General features: G+C 46.5%; 1 protein-coding gene across 1 annotated transcript; it reads left to right on the top strand.

The window, feature by feature from the left end:
- Positions 1-10,508: 10,508 nt before the first annotated feature.
- On the top strand, positions 10,509-12,539 carry vrtn (vertebrae development associated). The gene has a single exon (XM_041214217.1). The coding sequence runs from the start codon at positions 10,509-10,511 to the stop codon at positions 12,537-12,539; it is 2,031 nt and encodes a 676-aa protein (XP_041070151.1).
- The last annotated feature ends 3,004 nt before the right edge of the window (positions 12,540-15,543 follow it).

Here is a 15,543-nt window from a genome sequence, read left to right as displayed (position 1 = left end):
CCATTGAGGTGTGGCCACTGTTCTAATGTAGGAGACGTGAGACCGGTTTACAAAAAGCAAGATTCCACAGAGATTTGATAACAACCAGGGTAATCTGTTTTTTAGACGTTGGACGAGGGATAAAAATTGACCAGGCCACTGGGAAGAACAAAACAAAAACAGAATTACCTGGAAAACTCAGCAGGTCTGGCAGCATCGGCGGAGAAGAAAAGAGTTGATGTTTCGAGTCCTCATGACCCTTCAACAGAACTTGAGTTCGAGTCAAGTTCTGTCGAAGGGACATGAGGACTCGAAACGTCAACTCTTTTCTTCTCCGCCGATGCTGCCAGACCTGCTGAGTTTTTCCAGGTAATTCTGTTTTTGTTTTGGATTTCCAGCATCCGCAGTTTTTTTGTTTTTATCACTGGGAAGAACTCTCCTGCTCTTCATTGAAATAGTGCCATGGGATCCTTTATGTCCATCTGAGAGGCCAGACAGACAGTGCTTTGGTTTAATATCTCATCTGAAAGACATTTAATAGAGAGTGAACACAGAGACAGGCTCATTACGTTTACTTCAGTGAACCAACTTGCTTAATTTGATGGCACTTTTGCATTTTGACTGGTTCTACAATCTGTACAGTTGCTTCAACACTGGGGCATGTATCCTTTCCAGTGTAGCCACTCGCTGTGTAGACTGGGTGAAGCAAATAGCATGGGGGCATTTAAAGGGAGGCTTGGTGCAGTCAGGAGGGAGAAGGGAATAATAGGAGAAGGGGAACAGGGTGGGAAAGGACAATTAGAGTGGCAGGAGGCTAATGTGGAGGATAAACATCACCATAAACCAAGTGATCTGTTTCTGCGCTGTAATCCTATGAAAGGAAATCCAGAAATCTGTGACGTGAAAGTATCTAGTGTGCTGGGTCCTTTGGTTATAGGCACTGATTTGAGCAATGGCAGCAACAGGTAACCAGAGGCGAGACCTCTGGAAACCAAAACAAAATTCCCAGGAGACCTTGGAAAAAAAAAGGAAGGATTGCATTTAGGTAGCACCTTTCACAACCTCAGGACACCGCAAAGTGCTTTACAGCCAATGAAGTACTTTTGATATGCAGCCACTGTTGCAATGTATGAAACATGGCAATCAATTTGCGCACAGCAAGCTCCCATTACCCAAGTGGTAATGAGCAGATAGTTTATTTTCAAGCCTTGGTTGAGGGATGAATGGCGGCCAGGGTACTTTCTCTGAAGTACAGGACCTGCCCTAGAATCTGTGGAGATTCTCAATTTCTAAATTAAACACTCAAGCAGTAAAAGTGTAAATATGTCCCTTGGTCAAGCTGCCTCTATACTGTGCTGAGCTCCATGCTAGGGCAGTTGGTTCCTGACACCCAGGTTGCACTCAGCTGGTTGCCTGTCACCTGGACGTCATTGTCGGCCGTCCCTCTCTTCGAGGATGACACTACTCAGGATCGCAAGTTTCTGTCATGTGAATTAACAGGCCGATTCTGGATCCACAGATCTTTGGGCACATGGGGCAGGATGTCCCACGCGATGGTGGGATCCCGAGTGCAGGATTTGCTTTCCTTTCTTTGCTTCCTTATCAATGCTCTGCCCCACCATTAAGGTGTTGGCACTCAAAGTGTGATGCAGCTTGATTGACAAGTTGTTGCCGTTTTGAACGATCCGTAGCAGGCTCCTCCCAGACACTAATGTCAAGGCTGCCGCGCTTCAGGGAGAACTTCAGAGCGTCTTTGAAGCGTTTTCTGTGTCCTCCTGTGGAATGTTGGCCATTTGACAGTTGAGAGAACAGGACCTGGTGGGGGAGGCATTTTTCAGCCAAGTGGACACAATGGTCAGTCCATCATGGTCGATTTAGCGATTGACTGACCTGAAAATAACGATGCACAAAAATGAGTGGCCATGCGACAAGTTTCTAATGGTCCATCTCAGCCATTCCCAGTGAGCTTCTGGGTGGCAGCAGCTGGTTGAGTGAGTCCTTGGGTGCTGGAAGCTCGGTGTAAGCAGTGATGAGTCTGAGTGCAATTTTAGTTCGATTGGTGAGGGAAAGGGATGGTGTGGGATGGAGGGAGTGAGCCTACCTGAGACCAAAGACTGGTGAGTTGCTGTACGTGCCTCAATGGGTCTGAGCCAGAAAGTTGTGGGTGTATTTATTCTTTCATGGGATGTGGGAGTTACTGTGTGCTATTAGTCAAGCCTGGGTGTTGTGACTGAGAAACAGAAACTGAACTGAAAGCTAGAAGTTTAAGCATGAGAGGGCAGACATTTTAAAAACCTTGTAAACAAAACTGCTGCCGAAACATAGAAACTGGTATCATCTCTGCATATCTCCGAGACATAAAACACAACAATTGGTGATGAGATGGAGAATAGTTTAAACTTACCAGGTCCCACACCTTTACTTTCTTCACCAGGAGATCCACCCATGCCATGGGATTGATTGATTTTGGGGATCAAAGCCAACTTGTTCGCAATGGGATTGAACAGTGTAGATGTAGCAGCAACTCAAGCACTGTTAATAAAACTCCTGTTAAGACATAGAAACTGTTGTCATCTCTGCATATGCCTGAGGCATAAAATGCAACAGTAATGAGTGGCAAAATTCTCCTTGTCATTAGAGGCAGATTTTCTCTGTGCAGTACAGTGAGGGGCCAGTGGCTAAGATGTTATGGTTATTCTCTTGGTCAGGCACTAACTGCTCCAGAAGCATTTCTTTGAGTAGTTGCTCACCTGGAGGTGCATATGGATGGTAAATTCACACTTGCAGGTGTATATGGACAATAATACTCACCTGGAGGTGTAAATGAACAGTAACATCTCACCTGGAGGAGTATATGGACAGTACCATCTCACCTCGAGGTGTATATGGACAGTACCATCTCACCTGGAGGTGTGTATGAACACTAACAGCTGACCTGGAGGTATATATGGATGCTAACAGTTCCCTGACAGGTGTATATAGAAAGTAACAGCTCACCTGAAGATGTATATGAACACAAACAGCTCACCTGCAGGTGTATATGGGCAGTAACAGCTCAGCTGGAAGTGTATATGGAAAGTAACATCTCACCTGAAGGTGTACATGGACAGTAACAGCTCACCTGCAGGTATACGTGGACAGTATCAGGCACCTGCAGGTTTTTATTGACAGTAACAGCACACCTGGAAGTGTATATGGACAGTACCAGCTCTCCTGTAGGTGTATATGGGAAGTACCAGCCCACTGTGAGGTGTATTTGGGCAGTAGCAGCTCACCTGTGGGTGCATATAGACAGAACAATTCCCATGCAGGTGTATATGAATGCTAACAGCTTACCTGGTGATGTATATGAACACTAACAGCTCACCTGGAGGTATATATGGGCAGTAATGGCTTTCCTGCAGGTGTATATGGACAGTGCCAGGCACTTGCAGCTTTAAATCAAAGTAACAGACAAACATTTTTTTAATAAGGTGCATATATATATTATATAAATTTAGGTTTAATATGAGATGCATTAAGACAGAGAGATCGGAAAAATTATTAGAAACTAGAATCAATTATCACAAGGGCCTGTTGAAGCTCAGTTGATCAACATTTAGGAGAATATTAGATAAATATTTGAAGAAAAAATATAGAAGAAGAGATCAGAAGGGCAGCGAAATGGAATTAATGCAGTTGGTAATGATGGGTAATCAGAACCAGAACCAAAGGCTGAATACTTGCTTTCTGTACTGAAATTTTTAAGAACAGAAAATTTAATTTTGTATTACTTTCAATTCTAAAAGCCCTTAAATGCAACCTGGCTGAAAGGAAGCTGTTGCTGAGTCCTGCGATTGGAAACAGTGACAATGGTGGACCAATGCTCAGATTCACAGACATGGCGCTAGTAGGCATGGCCATGCAGGTAGCCAAGAGGAGAGAAGGCATGTTTCCCTGAAGGGATCATCATCAGTTAACATCTTCCAAAGGGACTGGGAGCAGGTGGCCAGGGAGGTCAGTGAAGGAGTCTGGTGTCAAGGACCTGACAGCAATGCTGGAGAAAGTTCAATGACCTCATGTGGGTGGTTAAGGTCAGTGGTTTCATCTTCAAAGGGTATCTCCTGTCACCAACCTCTCACTTTGCTACATTCAACACAGCCCATCACTCACCCATCAGCACTTGCTCACAGTCTGGACTCTGGCTGAACATCCAGCTACTCTATGTCACCCTTACACACATTCCCGTGTTGCTGCCTCACACCCACTCTTGGCCCCCTCTGCATACCTCCAGTTAATCAACTTTGGCAGGCTCATCCCCCAAACACAATGCTACCCACTCTCAGGCATTCTGCCCTTTTGCAGGATAAGATGGCACACAAAGGAAGGGAGCAGCGCAGGGTTGGCATGGACAGGGGCTTCTGTATCGCCTGAGCCCTATGGAGGGGATGGTTCTCTGTATCATTGATCTGCCTGTATCACAGCCTGTAGCATCCAGCATCGCCGAGAACATTGGGGCTGATGGTGCCGTTCCTGTCTTAAACTCCTGCTCAAATCCCACCTCACCGTTATCCAGCTAACTGGCATGAAGTGCAAGCTGCAGGTGGTGTGACCATGGACCTCTTGCTTTCCCTATCTCTCACCCCAATCCTCCCCTTCTGATTTTCTGCTCTCAGATACCCAAGAACTGCCACCCACCCACTCACAGCAGTCTCAGAGGGAAGATAGAGATCCCGTCACACTAATGATGAAGAAATATAATTACTTGATCAGACACTTACAGCCACCAGATCAGATATTGGTACAGCACGTACCTTAGTATAGAGGTAGGATCAACATATGGTGAGTCACTGGGCACAGGTGTACAGCAGCCTTGCCAGGGGTATTGGATGGTTCATGTGCCAGCTCCCCAGGGGGCAAGGTTGCAGACGAGCTCTGCTCCCAGGGGCTCAGATGAAGACCTCAATGGGGGCGGTGTGGAGGGGAATATTGATGAATACACATGCACGGATGCCTGTGGCATTGGCAGGCCTGCAGTACAGCTTCCTGTCACTATGAAAGGTGGGAGTGTGGAGGGGTGGGTGTTCCTCATTCAGCTCTATGTGACTAAAATGGGCTCAGGAAGCCTGGCTAGCCCCCACTATCTGACCACTCCTGCAGTACCCCAGCAAGGGCTGCCAGGCAGGGTGTGCCAGAAGTACTGGCCAAGCGTTTTTTCAAAATATAGTTTCAGGGCTTCCACAGTGTTAGTTAGCACCAGCAGCCTTAGAATCTCTAGCCCCCTCCCCAGGCTAATGAAGAATTATTGCAGAGAGCTGGAACAGAGCAAGGAGAATAGCACAAGATGGCATGCGCCCTGACTGATGCATCAAGGACAATCCTCATTATCACCTACCATTGGAATTGACCTATCATCAGATTGACGAGTCCTTTCATCCCAAGGGGATGGGGGGAGGTGGGGTTTGACACCGCTCCCCCTGATCCCTTTCTCACTCTCTCATCAGATTGGTAGGCTCCAGAATTGGGAATCTTCACTACACTCTCAATTTGTCACTGGCCCGAATTAGGGAACACCACAAACAACCTGAAGAGATAGAGAGAGACAAACACCAAGTGACCCAGAACCCAACCCCGCTTGAAATTTATGCGGCAGCCGATTTATCTGTGGTGAGTATAAATATTTACTTGTTTCCCAAGAGATTGAGTTTAGGGAAAACACTTCATTCTAAAGTTTTGCTGATGGGAATGCGCCTGGAGAATTTAAACATTGTTACTAAACAAAGCGGGGGCTGGTGGGGGTTCTAAAATGTGGAGTGTCTGGTAAAGGCTCTCCTGCGAACCGTTTACAATTGGGCTGCTTTTTAAATCATTATATATGCGGCTCCCTTGTTTTCCGGAATCCTAAAGAGATGAGTTTGTGGCTCCGGAATGTTTTAACTTGAGAGGAAGCTGTTGAGTCTATAGCGATAGGTCAGGCCGAACACGGTGCATGTGTCCGGGGAGAGGTGAAAGCGACCGTCCTTCTTTAAAAAAAACAAGAAATATTCCAACTGGAGCATTTGCTTTTATTCACCCGAGAGCAGGTTTTCGGGGCTGCTTATCTCACATTCCAAATCCCAGCCCTTTTTCAAAATATATAACTGGATGGATTGATTCGCTTGACTTTTTGGGTTTTAAAAAAATGCATTGTGGTAATCTCAAATGTCCAATTCCTCTTTGAACTAAAATTCACGATTTGCTCTGGGATCCCAACGATTGGAGAACGTGCCCGCAGTTACTTCTGTGTTTTCTTTTAACTCTTAAATTTCCGGAACTCTGAGAATGGGAGAGAGAGAGAAAAGAGAGAGAGAAGGAGAGGGAACCCAATCTTGGGAACGGTGCAGCTCCCACCCAGCATCAACCTTGTTGAGTTCCTCCACGTTTTTTTTTATATAAATCTTCCTCTTAAAAAAATTACATTAAAAAAAAATCCCTATCTGCTCGTAGTTGGAAGCATGAATTCCCAGATTTCACCTCAGCTTCTCTAAGGCAAATTAAACCCAGAAACGGTCAGTTTACACCTCGCACGTAACATCTTTTAACGTAAATTCTCCCAAGTCCTTGCAGGGGGAAGAGGGGAGAAGATTTGGGAGGCTCCCGGACAGGGATTGAAGCTAAGAGTATTTCTGAAGGTGCAAGGAATTGGGCAGGCTTTGGAAACTGGGGAAAGGATAAAGGTTCAGGGAGGGAGGGGGTTCCTTGGGAATTCCTGTGTGGGACATAAGCAGAGGAGTGTGTGAGTTGGATTGTGGGGCAGGATGGAGGGTATTACAGATGATAACGAGGATGTTTTGCAAGTGTGCTCACTAACCTACATTATTTTAAAATTCTCATCCAAGTGTTCAAATCTCTCTGTGGCCTTGCCCCTTCCCCATCCTCTTACAGCCCTACAACCCTCTGCAAACTGACCAATTGCATAGCCCCCACTTTCATTGCCCCCACTGTCCACAGGCAGCCCTACCTCTGAAATTCCCTCTCTAAACCTCTCCACCTCTCTTCTCCTTTACGACGGTCCTTAAAACCAATCTCTGAGCAAGCCTTTGGTCATCTGTTAATCCTCCCTTAACTTTCTGTCTGATTACTCTCCTATGAAGTACTTTGGCTATTTTGCTGTTTTTGAGATAAAGTCAATCATTGGGCATGGGTGGTGATTGAGGCTCACAGGAGAGTATGTGGGTGGCCGAGATCTGGATGAGTTGGCATGTCGAGTGTGGGGTCTTGCTTGGGTGTTGGTATGCTATTTGGCTGCAGGGGCTTCACAGCTGTACACCAGCCCAATCTACCATGCCGTAGTGTCACTGTTGTAATGTAATCAGGCACAGAATCTACTGACCAATTATTTCGGGGCAAATGTAACAGATGTAAGTGAACGGGACTCCAACTTTCTAACACCTCATTTCTAGATGACTGTTGTGTACAATACACACGGCATTTTGAGTAAACCAGGAGTCATCACTGCCTATAATAATGGGATTTGAATGAGATTGGAGCTTCATTTATGGGCGTTTATTTGTTTTATTAGAGGAACCTTGCACCAAATTGGGGGAGCAATCTTTCATTCCCTTTAGCCTGGGCTAGGCTGCTACCCCAATTGCAGAGATAAAAAGGAAATGTGTCCTGGAGAGGGAGCACGTGGTGTCCGCTGGCACCATCGATGCCTTCTGTGCTCAGCGGGCACCACAGGGACTGGGGTGCTTTACTGACCCTGCTAATCACATTTTGGTTTGATGTTTGTAATTTTCCTTGGTGATTTGTTTTTCTTTTGTATTATCCCTTTAAGGGGCTGCCTCTTACTTTGTCCCTCATTTTCCTTAATTCAGTTTAGTTGGTTCTAATCGGCTCTAATCACAAGAGTAAAAAGAGCGTGTGCTTCAGCACCAGTCTAGCCAATTTTATATTTTTGGGGAGCTTTATCTCCTCTGAGTGAAGAAGAATTGTTTCCCCTCCCTATCTCATCTGAAGGTGATGATTCACTTTTGTGGTCTACCGTCAAGCATCTATACCCGCCCCAAATATCTGGTCTTCATAACATTGGACAGTAGAAAGCTGCTTTTTTTTTTTGTCTCGTGTTATCCTGTCCGACTGAATCTGTCAGAGTTACTCCTATGTTGCCGCTGACTGCACAGGATATGTATAATGGTCATGTCACTGAATGTTAACAGAAAAGGAACTTGAATTAGCAGACTGTAGAGGAATATCCCTGTAGCGTTTGATCTTATCTGTTGGTGTCTACCGCCTGGGATTTTTTAGTTGGGATGCAAAAGCCTGGAATAGATAGTGATCCAGGATGGGAATGTTGGCCACTGTGTTGATCAACTGCGGGGACGAGATGGGGTCTCAGTTTAACACAGGAGTCGGCAACCCTAATAACAAGAGGAGACACTTTTTAAGTTTAGTCAAAAGCAGATAAAGGTCTGCAATGCTGTTACTCAAATAACAACAATAATGAAAAATAAGACAGATACTTTTGGGCATAGGTAACATGCTTTTTAATCACAGAAATAAAAACAAAAAACTGCGGATGCTGGAAATCCAAAACAAAAACAGAATTATTTCTGTTTTTGTTTTGTGCTTTTTAATCAAATGCCTCATGATTTTATTTTATTTTTGTTGTTGTTGGTGAATTTCTCATTGCAAATGAGATACAGGTCAGCCAGCTGAATTTGGGATGAATGCGAATGGATCAGCCCATTTATTTGAAATTCTGGGTTCTCATCTTTGATTTCCCTCTTCTTTGTAGCTATTTCAACCCCCCTAATTACGTCAATTGTTTTTCAAATGAAATGCAAATTCTAATCAGTTTAAGAAAAATGTCTGTCGACCTTAATATTTTGCACAGGGCGACTGATGAATGATGCAAACTTCTGTTTCCTATCATAAATTAAAATAATTTTTGTAGCAAAACAACCTTAAAATGAGGGCCAGAGCTAGTTCCATTATTGATGTGCCTGGGAGTGACTCACGGAATTGACATGTGGGTGATATGTAAACCATTAACACGATGGCACACGATGTCATTTTGTTTGTCAAAACAGTAAAAATGTAAGCTGTTATGACTTTTGATCCATGCTAGTTCTTGATAGAATTTGATATTTTTGTGATTAAACATTTAACAAGTTCTCATTGTTATCTGTTAAAACATCCATCACATCCAAAGCGATTTTTAGATATCTGATACTCATGTGTGGAAACACATTTGGATAACTATTTTCTGTAAATTGATAATGAAAGAAATTGAGTTTGACCAATCAAGGTTGGGAGCCACACATGAGTCCTTAGTGAGCAGCAGGTTGCTGACCCCTGATTTAACACCTCATCTGAAAAACAACACAGCTGACGTCTGAGTTAGAAGGTTGTAGGCTCAAGTCCTGCACCAGAGGCTCCAGTGCAGTAGTGAGGGAGTGCTGCACTGTTGGGGGTGCCAAGGCACTGTCTGTCCCCTCAGGTGGACATGGCAGCATTTCAAAGAAGAGCAGTGGAGTTATACCTGGTGTCCTTGGTGATGTTTGGTCCTGGGTTAACATCACTGAAAGTAGACCATCCCTGGGCATTATGGCTGTACTGTATGATAGAACAGTGCTTAAGTTATTGCATCAGTAATCTGGAGGTAATAAAAACTGAAAAGTGCTGGAAATACTTAGCAATCTGGCAACACCCTAGGAGAGAGAAAAACAGAGTTAATGTTTCAGGTTGATGACTCTTTGTCAGAACAGGTGCTTCCAGTATCCGTTGCTCTTGGACTACTCATCCAGAGCTAATGACGCTTCTCACATAGAAAAAGACAATGTACAAGGTGAAATATTGTACCGTACATGTGGAGTACTGTGCATTCCTAGCTGAAATGGTTTGCAAAATAAAGTAAGTCATTAAATATAAAAGAAATACTGTAATTAGGTCTTTTGGGACCTTTCTCAGCAGAAAAAAAACATTATAAGTTTATATATCCATTCACAAATGAAATAATCTTTGAAATAAAATTTAAGAATATAATAGAAATACAATGTACAGTAAAGGTAAATAGAGGTAAAGATTGCATTCGCCAGCTGCCTGGTTTGGGATTTGACTGGGCTCCATCTAGTGGCAGAAGTTGGTTGGTACAGGGAGTTGCTGGAGAGGCCTCGGGACTTCACTGCTCGCTGAGAGCGGGAAAGGAAGCGAGCCGGCTGAAAAAGTCTTGGTGGTTAAAGTTGGGAATGGAGGATAGGAAAAGTAGCCCAGGGGGAGAGTGGGTGGGGGGGCGGTGGTTGGGGGCGTGGTGGAAGAGGGGTTTCAGGACTGGGGCGGGGGTGTTGTGGGAGCAGAAGAGGTGAATTGATCCCAACAGTGCTGGGGAAAACGTCTAGTGCGCACTGGAACGTACGTGACACAGAACAGGAAGTATGTGACAAATGACGCTACATTGAACGTCACAACGTTAAACGGATATATAGTCCCTATTTTATCAATGACGAATAAATTTTGTTTTCTTTCCTACCCTCCCTCTCCCTCTCCGTCCTCCACCCCTCACAGGGATGCCTCAAAGGACTGAAATAATAGAAGCCATACGCTGTAAACTGCAGGAGGCCACTGAATGTGCGGAGTTTGATTTCCTCCGATCGGTGACGGTCAATGTGGATAAGCTGCTGTCGAGCCTGTCTGTGCCCCTGGTCTCCAGGAGAACCTTCTCCGCAGAAACTGAAGTGGATGCCAAGGCCAGAGCTCTCTACCCTGAAGATGCTCCAGCGGACATGGTCCCGTTGGCCTGCAAGGGTGAGGGGAATCATCTCTTTGAAGCAGCCAGCATGCTGCTGATGGGAGACACCAGCCTCAGCACGGAGCTGCAGCTGAGGACGATGGTGGAAATGCTCCTCCACAAGCAGTACTACCTGAAGGGCATGATCGACTCCAAGGTCATGCTGCAGGCTGCCCGGTACTCCCTGTGCACCGAGGAGTCAGCCGAGAAGATGAACCTGCCCATGGACATCCTGGAAGCCATCTTCGATGCGGATGTCAAGGCAACCTGCTTCCCGGGCACCTTCACCAACATGTGGCACGTCTATGCCCTGGCGTCGGTGCTGCAGAGCAACGTCTACTCCATTTACCCCATGAGCAACCTGAAGATCCGCCCGTACTTCAATCGCCTGATCCGGCCCAGAACCCGCTCGCCGGGGCCGGAGCTGCGGACCCTGCACTTCATGTGGGCTGGCGAGCGGCTATCCCAGGCCGTCTTTAAGCCCCAGTATTTTGCGCCCATTGTCCCCATCCAAGACGTCCGGTGCCAAGGTCTAGACGGAGCCGAGTCTCTCCTACCCCTGAAGACGCTGGAACTTCTGAACACCGACCCGGACATCTCCTACTCTGTGCTCCGAGAGAAGTACAGCATCACCAAGAGTACTTTCTATCGCTGGAAAAAGCAGTCTCGCGAGCACCGGCGCAAAGCGGCCACACGCTACGAGGCCAAGCACTACCTGCAAGAATCCTTCGCCGGCGGCAACTTCCTGCCCTTGCAGCAGTTCCGAAGCCGCTTCCCCGAAATCTCCCGGTCCACCTACTATGCCTGGAAGCACGAGATTCTGATGGCGGGCAATGGGGCACCGGGACACCAACCCGCGGGAGAGCAGGAGTTCGACCTGAGCGGGCGAGTGAGGCGCGAGAGTTGGTCCCCGCTGTCCGGGGGCTCAGAGAGCGAGACCGCAGACCTTTCCAAAGTGGCCGGCGGCAGCGGTATCAGGCCTTTCAATGGCCAGCGGTCGCCCTCGAAGCAACTTGCTAAAAAGTTCCTCAGGGAGTGCGTCCTCCTCAACATGTGCCCCCCTTACAAGAGCTTCAGGAAAAGTTATCCCTGGATTTCCAGATCCAGCTACTATAACTGGAGGAGAGAGGCGATGAGCTGTGCGGGGCTAAAAGCCCACGTGGCTGTTTCTGGCTTTGGCAAGGTGCCAGCGGCCAACCCTGAGGTCGGTGTGCCCAATCCGCTCCCTGAGGCAGTGGGCCAGCTGGCACCGAGCGGCAGGACAAGAAGTCGCCCGTGGGGCCCTAATGGTTTCGTCCATGATAAGGTCACCACCACCTCCTACTTGCAGAAGGTGAGACAAGAGGAAGCCAAGAGGCGAGCGCAAAAATGGCAGATCCCCCTGTCCACCTTCCGCGTGAGATACCCGTCCATCTCCAGCTCCACCTTCCTGAGGTGGAGAGGTTCCGGCGCCTCCAAGAGAACGAGGGTGAAGGTGAGGAGACCCCACAAAGGGGGGACGTCGGCCAGACGCAGAGAGCGTGTACGCTGGGCGGAGGCGCAATCGGACGAGGAATCCTTAAGCCCCGGCGGTGTGGCAGCGTTGAACTGTCCGACCCCCGGGGAGCCAGCCAAACAGCCGCTGGTTGTCGGCACTTTACAGGGAATGTCCTCCAAAGCCAAGGCCAAGCTTTTCCTTCAGCGCCGCTATGTGTCGAAGAACTTTCCAACGTTTCGAGAGTTCAGCAGTTACTTCCCCCTGACTCCCCGCTCGACCTATTACATGTGGAAGCGAGCGCTGTGTAACGGGATAATACTGATGGATTGCTGAAAAAAAATAGACTCAGGATCCACAGGTCAATGTGGAGCTGCCCATTGAGACAAACAATCAGCCACACAACTGACCGATGATGTCAGCGAGATGCTGCTCACATTTGCGTACAGTTCACCGTGAATCTCTTTTTTTTTCAGGAAAAAATGTTATCATGATCCCAAGATTTGGTGTGCCTGAACTGTGAAGTTGTCACAAATAAGGCCTGGTGTATTTTATTGCGTTTCCAACATATCTTTATTTCCTTGTGGGGCTTCCTCTTAAGTGATATGGAATTATTTTGGAATTTCAGGTAGTTAAGTGTTGCAGATTTATTTTTTTACTCATTCGTGGGATGTGGGCATCGCTGTCGAGACCAGCATTTATAGCCCATCCCCTAATTGCCCTTGAGAAGGCAGTAGATGCTGGCAAGATTAACTGTTGATGGACTGGTGATTTGTATAGTAACTGCAGTTAGAATGTAAGAACATAATGAGGAGCAGGAGTAGGCCTTTGAATAGCGGAGTGGGCTCGATGAGATCAGGGCTGATCTTCTACTTTGACACCATTTTCTTGCACTATCCCCAACTCCCTTGATGTTTTTAGTATGTAGAAAGCTATCGATTTCTGTCTTGAACATGCTCAATGATTGAGCCTCCACAGCTCTCTGGGGTAGAGAATTCCAAAGATTCACCACCCCCTGAGTGAAGAAATTCCTCCTCATCTCAGTCCTATATGGGCTGCCCCTTATTTGGAGACTGTGTCCCCTGATTCTAGACCTGCCAGCCAAGGGAAACATCCTATCCACATCTACCCTGTCGAACCCTGTAAGAATTTTGTATGTTTGAATGAGATCATGTCTCATTCTTCCAAACCCCAGAGAATAAAGGCCCAGTTTACTTAATCTTTCCTCATAGGACAATCCCTCCATCTCAGGAATCAGCCTGGTGAACCTTTGTTGCACTCCCTCTATGGCAAACACATCATTCCTTAGATAAGGAGATCCAAAGCTATATACAATACTCCATCCAGGTGTGGTCCCACCAAGGCTCTATATAATTACAGTAAGACATCTTTACTCCTATACACAAATCCTCTTGTAATAAAGGCCAACATACCATTTGCCTTAATTGCTTGCTGTACCTGCACGTTAGCTTTCAATGACTCGTGAACAAGGCCACCCAAGTTCTTTTGAAGTTCAACAGTTCCCAGCCTCTCTCCGTTTAAGAAATACTCTGTATTTCTATTTTCCTACCATACCTCACATTTCTCCACATTGTATTCCGTCTGCCAAATTTTTGCACACTCGCTTAACCTGTCCAAATCCCCGTGAAGCTTCTTTCCATTCTCCTCACAACTCTCACTTCCACCTAGTTTTGTGCCATCTGCAAACCTGGAAATATTACATTTAATCCCCACATCCAAACCATTGATTATAGATTGTGAATATCTGGGGCTCAAGCACTGATCATTGCGATACCCCACTAGTCACAAGCCTGTCAACCTGAAAATGACCCATTTATTCCTACTCTTTGTTTTCTGTCCATTAACCAGTTCTCAACCCATGCCAGTATATTACCTCCAACCCCATCTGCTCTAAAACAAAAACAGAATTACCTGGAAAAACTCAGCAGGTCTGGCAGCATCGGCAGAGAAGAAAAGAGTTGACGTTTCGAGTCCTCATGACCCTTCAGCAGAACTGTTCTGCTGAAGGGTCATGAGGACTCGAAACGTCAACTCTTTTCTTCTCCGCCGATGCTGCCAGACCTGCTGAGTTTTTCCAGGTAATTCTGTTTTTGTTTTGGATTTCCAGCATCCGCAGTTTTTTGTTTTTATCCCATCTGCTCTAATTTTGTTTACTAGCCCCTTGTGTGGGACCTTATCAAAAGTTTTCTGAAAATCCAAATGTACCACATCCACTGTTCACCATTTTATCTATTCTGCTAGTTACATCCTCAAAAAAACTCCAACAGGTTTGTTAAAAATGATTTCCCTTCATAAATACATGTTGACTGTGCCTAATCATACTATTAATTTCTAAGTGTCCTGCTATGACATCCTTGATTATAGACTTTAGCACTTTCCCTACCACTGATATTATGCTAACAGGTCTACAATGTAGTTTCCTCTTTTCTCTCACCCCCCTCCTTTCTTAAACAGTGGGGTTACATTTGCCACCTTCCAATCTGCAGGAACCTTTCCAGCATCTATAGAAAGTTGAAAGATGACCCGCTGTGTCTGCAGCCACCTCTGTCAGCACTCTGGGATGTCGATCATCTGGTCCAGGGGATTAATCTACTTTTAAGGCCAGAATTTTTGGCTCGGTGAGTGGGGACAGGGCCCGCTCCCTGAGGTGTAAAATGACCCGGGGTGATGTTGGGCGGGCATCCTGACATCATGGCGCGCCACTTAGATTTTCAGTTCAGTGGGCACGTAGCCGAGTCGGCTGCACACCTGCCGACCAGGCCTTTTAAATATCAATTAAACTAACAAACTGAGCTGCCCATCCGACCTTAAGGTTGGTGGTTGGGTGGGTGGTGGGGGGGGGGGAGGCAAAGAGACCAGGCGGCCTTCCTATTTTTCATGGAACCTCATCCACGGGCGGGATGAGGTTTCATGAAGGGTTTATAAATTAAATATATATTTTCGTTAATGTTCCTTGACATGTCCCAGCTCACGTGACACTGTCACATGAGGGGGCATGTCTTAAAATATTTTCTTTATTTAAATTTTTAAACCTTTAAACTAATGTCCCTGAGGCTCAGAGGTGCCTCAGGGAGATTTCTGCACTCTTTTGCGCGCATGTACGGTAGAGCGTAATGTCCTGACTCAGAGGACCCCTCTCTCTCCCCGCACAGGGGACCCCTCTCTCTCCCCGCACAGAGACCGCTCAGTGTTTCTGGGCACACGTCACGTTGGGTGGGCTTAGTTGGCCCATCCTCGTAAGATGGCAGCGCCCAGCTGAACGGGGGCACCGATAGGGTTTGTGCCCACTCCCGCCTGTCCCCACACAACTCCCCCCAAC

This window comes from Carcharodon carcharias, chromosome 20, assembly GCF_017639515.1.
Source record: "Carcharodon carcharias isolate sCarCar2 chromosome 20, sCarCar2.pri, whole genome shotgun sequence".
NCBI lineage: Eukaryota > Metazoa > Chordata > Chondrichthyes > Lamniformes > Lamnidae > Carcharodon > Carcharodon carcharias.
Note: the sequence above shows the minus strand (reverse complement) of the source record. Positions and strands in the feature narration are given on the sequence as shown.